This window comes from Psittacula echo (assembly GCF_963264785.1).
Source record: "Psittacula echo genome assembly, chromosome: 2".
NCBI classification, from domain to species: domain Eukaryota; kingdom Metazoa; phylum Chordata; class Aves; order Psittaciformes; family Psittacidae; genus Psittacula; species Psittacula echo.
This window is the reverse complement of record NC_137737.1, coordinates 15,102,098-15,109,080: the sequence shown is the minus strand read 5'-3', so window position 1 is coordinate 15,109,080 and position 6,983 is coordinate 15,102,098. Positions and strand designations below refer to the sequence as shown.

At 40.1% G+C, this 6,983-nt stretch overlaps 1 protein-coding gene across 1 annotated transcript in view; it reads left to right on the top strand.

Annotated features, from left to right (window-relative positions):
• Positions 1–103: 103 nt before the first annotated feature.
• The window catches only part of BBS9 (Bardet-Biedl syndrome 9), a gene marked incomplete at its 3' end in the record, with an annotated part of 276,367 nt that continues 269,487 nt past the window's right edge, over positions 104–6,983 (top strand). The window contains exons 1-5 of the mRNA XM_080611280.1: positions 104–206; positions 1,224–1,338; positions 3,000–3,150; positions 4,738–4,802; positions 6,838–6,951. Coding sequence (XP_080467406.1) covers positions 1,233–1,338; positions 3,000–3,150; positions 4,738–4,802; positions 6,838–6,951 — 436 coding nt within the window. The 5' untranslated portion in view covers positions 104–206; positions 1,224–1,232. The remainder of the gene's footprint in view (positions 207–1,223; positions 1,339–2,999; positions 3,151–4,737; positions 4,803–6,837; positions 6,952–6,983) is intronic.

Genomic DNA, 6,983 nt, shown 5'->3' with positions numbered 1-6,983 from the left:
CGGCGTGGCTGATACTTACCGCGCGGAGAGGGGACGGCGGCGATGGCGGCGGCAGGGCAGAGCGGGGTGTAGCGTTGCCGGTTGGTGCCTCACCTTTCGCTTCGTCTTAGGCCGTGCCTGGGTGAGGAGCCTCTGCGAGGAAGGGGACTGCCGGCCCGGAGCAGCTCGGACCGCACCACGCCCGGGAGGTGCCGGCTCCCGCCCAGGTGAGCACCCGCTGGGCTCGGTCTGTTGTCCTGCTTCAGGGCGTGTGTGTCCGTCCGACTGCGGGGCTCTGGTAGGGAGCTGTGGGTGCGGCACCGGGAATCTGTGAAGGGGAGAGCGTGTGCTGTCGGCAGCCTGCCCTCAGCTGCAAACGGGTACCAGCGGCAACTCCTGAGGTGAGAAGATGGAGGGTTTATCTTCCAAGTATGCTTTCCTTTACAGAAGCAACACGGAGGTTTGCAGGGCTGCCTTTGCTCCCATGCTTAGGAGCCTGACAGCCCCTTACCCTCCTCTGCCGGGTCGGGTTTGTCCCGCTCACGGTGGAACAGGGCACGGAGCGGTGAGTTTTGAGTTGGGTAGCAGTGTTGTCGAGCTGCCTACAAAAGGATTAGTCTCTTTTCTTCCTCCGCCTGTCCCCTTCTTAAAATAACAGCAGGTATGGAGCAGAAAAGCTGATTTGTGCCCTGAGGTCTTTAGTTGTGTCACTAGGGCATCTGCAAGGCGATTACTTGTTGGAGGTTTTGATGTTGTCTTTTTATGTCTAAAAATAAGTTTTCTTGCATTAGACTTTCATCAGAATCTTTTTCTTTTCCTGATACTCCTTGATGAGAGACAAAATCTCAGTTCTGTGACTCTGAAATCTTGTTTTACTTTCTTAATGTTAGTTACAGAAGGCGTTTAACAATTAAAAAAGCTGGTATTCCTTTGTGTTTTCTTTAAGTAGCTATCAGTGGCTATCATAACTAATTTCCAAGCTAAGGACAAGAAGTTTCCTAGGGTTGTTTTCTGAGCTATATAACCAGAAACCCAAGACACCTGCAGTCAACATGTATGCAGCTCAGACTAGAGCAATGCAAAGCTAAAAGGTATATAAGAATGTAAGAAACATGCTAAATCAAAGTTGTTGATAATGAGGTTGTTTGTATTCACAGGTGTATGTGTATTTGTATATACTAGTTTGTATACAGAGGTGTATGTATATTTGTATATACTTTACTAGTGGTTTGTTTCCTTTTCAGTAAAGAAGAATGTCATTGTTTAAAGCTAGAGACTGGTGGTCCACCATACTTGGAGAAAAGGAAGAGTTTGACCAAGGCTGTTTGTGTGTTGCTGATGTTGATAATAGCGGACGAGGTAAATTCAGAAATACATATTTGCTGACTTTTAGGCTACACAGCTGCTAGTTTGCATATTGAAAGTTTATTGCCCATGTTGTGTGCATTAGCGCAGATGCGCTTCAGTTGAGCTATAGATCATGCCATCTCTTGGGGCGCAGAAGTCCTAATTCCTGTGTAAGTCTTCTCAGGTGCTTCTGTGGTTTCTAACACATCAATAACTCTTGTGTCTTTGCTACTGCATGGTTCTCCATTCCCTGCCTCCACTGAGACCAAAGGACCTCATGAACACACCCATCCATCAAACCTGTTGCCCCCAGGCTTATTTCTACTGAGCCTAGTTTTACCCCTTTCCCCCTTTAAACATAATTTAGAGCTCACTCAGTTAGCCCTGCTAACTCCTGTGCAAAGATCCTTTCTCCTCTTTGATACAGGTGTACCCCATCTGTTGCCAGCAGGCCTACTGCTGCATGAACTGACCCATGATCACAACTCCCAAATTCTGTTGGAGGTCTGAATTGTCTTTTTCGGGTGGAAAGCAAATGTGATTGATACAAAAGCAGGACTTAAACAGTGTTGTGGGAATAGCAGTCTGCTATTTTATTTACTTTCTCAACATTATACATTTCTCTTTGTTTATAGACTAGTCTTTTTCTACCAGAGTTCAGGACCCAAGTGAATCAGCTAGTTGCAATTGTCTAGCCACAGGCTGAAATATCCTTGCTTAAGCTTTTTTAAGGAATTAATAACTGCAGTGGATTTAGTGTACTGCTGATGAAATACTTGTTACTGAACTGAGGAAGGGATGCGGGGAAGGTGGTATTCTGTGACTGAGGGACTTGGGGGTTCAAATCTTTTGTGGCTGAAGAAGACAGGAAGCAAGTGTCTGCTCTGAGCTTTTGATGTGGGATCACATGGAACCATGCCAAGTCTCTAGAGCCTGGTGAACTTGCTTTAGGGGTACTTGTATGTTCTGGCTTGTGAAGAAGTTTTGTTGGTGTGGATTTTGATCCGTGTTGATATGATGATCTATATCTAGAAGAAATAAGTATTGGCAGCCAAATTAGGTTGTTGGTTGTCATCTTGGGAGGCACCTCTTTTGTGTTTTTTTTTTTGTTGTTGTTTTTGTTTGGTTTTTTTTTCCCCGTTAATTATTTTTTGTTACTAACAACCAAATGACTACTTGATTAAAATACTGATTCCAAAATAACTCTGATGTAACTATTACATTCATCTTTGTGATAGTGGACCTGTCTCAAGAGCAGGTGGTTCCAAGGCCCAGCTTTGATGTAGTAATTATCTGCCTTTAGGTTTGCATTTGGATAAATGCCATTGGTCCCAACTTTAAAATTTCAAACTTCTGCAGGTATGCTATATCTATGCACAAATCCAAGATGTAGAAGCTGAAAGTTTGAAGAACTCTTCAAAACCAGAATGGGACTTTTAAAGTGTGATCATCAAAATGATGGAATAGTAACAATAGTCAGGGCCACCACCATGATAATTGCTGTATTGAACCCTTTGCTAATCTTAATCTAGAACACAGAGCATAAGCAAATTTAATTGAATCGTGGAAATACTCTTTTATGTATTCTTTGAAATACTTCTGCAGCAAAATGGGTTCTGCAGGTGCTATTGTATTCTGTAGTCTCATTTGGTTACTTATTTGTTTGTTTGTAGATAAAATTATTGTAGGCAGTTACATGGGATATCTCCGAATCTTTAATCCACATCCTGTGAAACCTGGAGATGGAGGACAGCCTGAAGACTTGCTCTTGGAAGTGCAGTTACGAGAACCAATATTGCAGGTGGAAGTGGGAAAATTTGTTTCGTAAGTCAACAACAGGCTTTATTGCTGTTTGTTTAAGGCTTAGCTGTGATTTTCTTTGTTTGTTTCGGGGATGAGTTTTCAGTTTCCAGAGGGACAACTATTAAGCACATCTGTGAATACTGTATGTCGTGGTTTAAGCCCCGGCTGTAAATTAGAACCACGCAGTCTACTTCCCCCCCCCCCCCACTCCCCAGAGGGATGGGGAGGAGAATCGAAAGAATGTAACTCCCACGGGTTGAGATAAGAACAGTCCAGTAACTCAGGTATAACACAAATCACTACTGCTGCCACCAATAATAATAATGATAAGAGAAATAACAAGGGAAGAAAATATGATACCGCTCGCCGGAAAAGAGCCCGACCGAAAAGAGGACGTGCCCTTCCGGGTAGCTCCCAGTTACATCCCCGGGCATGACGTGCTGTGGTATGGAATACCTCTTTGGCTAGTTTGGGTCAGGCGTCCTGTCCCTGCTTCCTCCCGGCCCCTCCTCCTCCCTGGCAGAGCATGAGACTCACAAAGTCTTTGGTCAGTCTAAACATCAGTTGTTATCAGCTTTGTTCCGAGGCTGAAAGTCAAAAACACAGTGCTGCAACAGCTACTAAAAAGGAGAAAAACTGACTGCTACTGCTGAACCCAGGACACTGTACTATGCATTTGATCTGCTTCTCAAATCATCTTGATACGAGAGGATTTTTGTTTAATGTATGCGTGGAGGATAATCTTCCAGATCCTTTTAAGAACTAATTTCTAAAATAAAGTTCTCCTAAGCAGATTCTCTTATAGCCAATTAAATACATGTTCTTAAGGGATTAATTTTAATTTTAAAATAAACTTCTAATACTGTGGCATGAATTTGATTTTAAAAACAAGAGGAAAACCCTGTACTAAGCAAGAGAAAAGCTTGTACTCTGAGACTAAAGGCCACAGGCTGGAAGGCATGCATCAGTTGGAAACTGTTGTCCTTTCTCTCAAGTACTCATGGAGTGACCCTGTGCCAGGAATTCTCATGCCTTACCCTGTGACATGATCTAACCCATTTTATATAGTTACAGCACAAGAACTTTCTCTGCAGGGAAAGGTTTTGGGGAAGAAGAATGTGAATATAGGATTCGAATATGGGAATATGCAAGTATATAGGATTTGACTTCTGCCTTGTAGTTTAATTAACTTAGGTTCCATGCAGGTAGTACAAAAGTGAATTTAAAAAAAGTAATGTATGTGGTTGTTGAGTAATACATATTTGGAGGTATGATCCGTATACTCATTTGGCTTTTGGAAGAATTAACAGCACCTTGTTTGAAATGAATTTCAAGCTAAAGTGGGAAAACAGTTGACTTGCTCTTCATATGTAAATGCAAAAATATGTTCTTAAAGGATTCATTTTAATTTTGAAATTAGCTTCAAATACTTCAGTATGCATTTAGGAAATTAGTACTTCTGAGATTTCATGCTAGCATAAACCAACCAAGCCTTTGGATTTAGCCCATACCTAAAAATAATTTCAACAAGGTTATTTGAATTTTAGCCTGTATGCGTTTTACTTGTAATTTATCTGTAAACAGTGCTTTTTTTAACCTTCCTAACAGTGGTACTGAAGGACTTCATCTGGCTGTGTTGCATTGTCGAAAACTCTGTGTGTATGCTGTTTCAGGTTAGTTACACACACAAGCTTTCATGTGATTTTAATTGTATTCTAAAGTCTGGATTAGGTTAATGCTAAATTTAGTATATACAGAGTTTGCTTAATTTCTCTGAAGAGCTGCAGTCATGTTCTCTCACTCAAACTCGTGTCTGAAGAGGAATCATTAGTGATTAGTTCTAGGTATTTCCCAGTGACTAACAGGTTTGCTGATCTGCTGAGTGCTTGAGATGCTCTGATGTGTGTGCTGATCTGTGGTTGGTAGTGCTTGTGAATGACTAGTTCTTATTACAGTTTTGAAGTGGGTGTTACTGTTCAGAGTGCTAATGAAATAAAAGATTGTTTAATGACAACTTATCTCTTTAAAAATGAAACAATTACAATTACTTCTGAACTCAAATCCAGATAATTCTTAGAAAGCCAGAACACTTATAACATTGCGCAAGGACATTAATACTGGTAAGAAGGTAAAACTACTGTGTTTTTTCTTAAGTCCTCTTCTACTGCCTTTGGAAATTCTAAATGCTGTGTAATTAAATGTGTTTCAGTATGTAAAGAGGCAAATCACAAAATACCTATTCTGTGCACTGAATTCTTTCTAATATATGCTTAAAGCAAAGCACAGATTAGGAGATTGTACCCCCATCTTCAAAATTCGATAGACAACTCTACATTGTGCATTTTCTATCTACAGGGACAGCTGTGGCATGTAAAAGCATGGTTTTCTTGCAATTTCTGCTAATTTTTCTCATCTGAACAGGTACTTTCAAACATGTTCCTTTGAGGAATAACTATCACTATTTCTTTATGCTTCTGTGGCAAATTACACTTTCGTGAAGTGGGATCTTTACTTGATTTATGCATGTTGTCCTATCTGTCACTTGTAATAAAATAACTATGCTGCTTATGCTTATGAGAGAATCCTTCAGGGCTGACGAAATTATAGCCTCAATGTTGTATTCCAGTCAATCCAATGTGTATTCCATATGGACTAGCTATTTTCTAACTTTTTTTTTCTCTAGTGTTGCTACTTAGCTGGTTACTTCTCCAGCCAGTGTTTTTTTCCTCATATCTGTTCCAGTGTCTTTCCCTAACATGGGCCTGCTTTAGGGGTAACTGCTTAAAAGCTATATTGGGTTTTAGTTGGAAAAATTGCCTAAAAGGTTACCATAAGCTACGAATCTTTTATAGCATATTATTTAAGATGGTATTGGAATAATCTTTGTATACTTAAAGCTGTGGTAGGGTTTAGCTTAGATATCATTCACTCAAAACACCTTTTCCCCTGCTGATGTGACTGTTCTCAAAGGGTTTTGCTGATATTAGTTCTTAAGTGTTATTCTACAAGGTGAAGAACTTTGTTTATTTCATGGGGTGCAGGGAGGACTTACTCAGAAGGGGAGCTTTAACTTCAGTTTCTTTAGGAAGTTTTTGAATTTCTTCTAGTTCCCTAAAGGAGTCAGGAAATTAAAGTTAATTTTTAGAGAAAGTGATGTGTATCATAAAATAATTCTTGTTGCCGTATGTTTGTGTCTTACCTTTGCACTGTTGATCACTGCATTTAATTTCAGACAGAGTAAAGGCAAGTGATAAATGTGCCCTAAGCATAGCTTTGTCCAATTATAGCAAGTGACTAGCTATATCTTAATTTGAGACAAAGACTGTTACAGGTGAGGGTGGTTGTTGGATATAGTATATTCGCTATATTCACTGAGTAAGTAGGGAATTGCATGAGTTCCACTTTGAGCAGTCTTTTTTCTGATATAAGAGATGTGCCTAATGTGGAGAAAAATATAAAGTAATAATCTTGGCCTCTTACTAAATATTTATACCATATTTAGTGTAAGAAGACCTCATTTCTGGTTCTGGCCTTTAGGAATTTTGTAGCTTGGTGATTTTTCTAAATGAAAGCAGCAGTGTGAGCCTTCATATCTCAAAGCCACTAGAACTAAGTTACGGGTTTCTTCAGGTTGTTTAAGCTGGTACTTCTTTACTTCTTCCATTGTGTGGGTCAAAGGTGTAAATATATAACTTTTGTATTTTGTAGAAACTCTGGGAAATGTGGAACATGGGAACCAGTATCAGATTAAACTGATGTATGAGCACAATCTTCAGAGAACTGCTTGTAATATGACTTATGGTCCATTTGGTGGTGTAAAAGGTAAGCTCCTTGTTGCATATTCTTTATTAGTT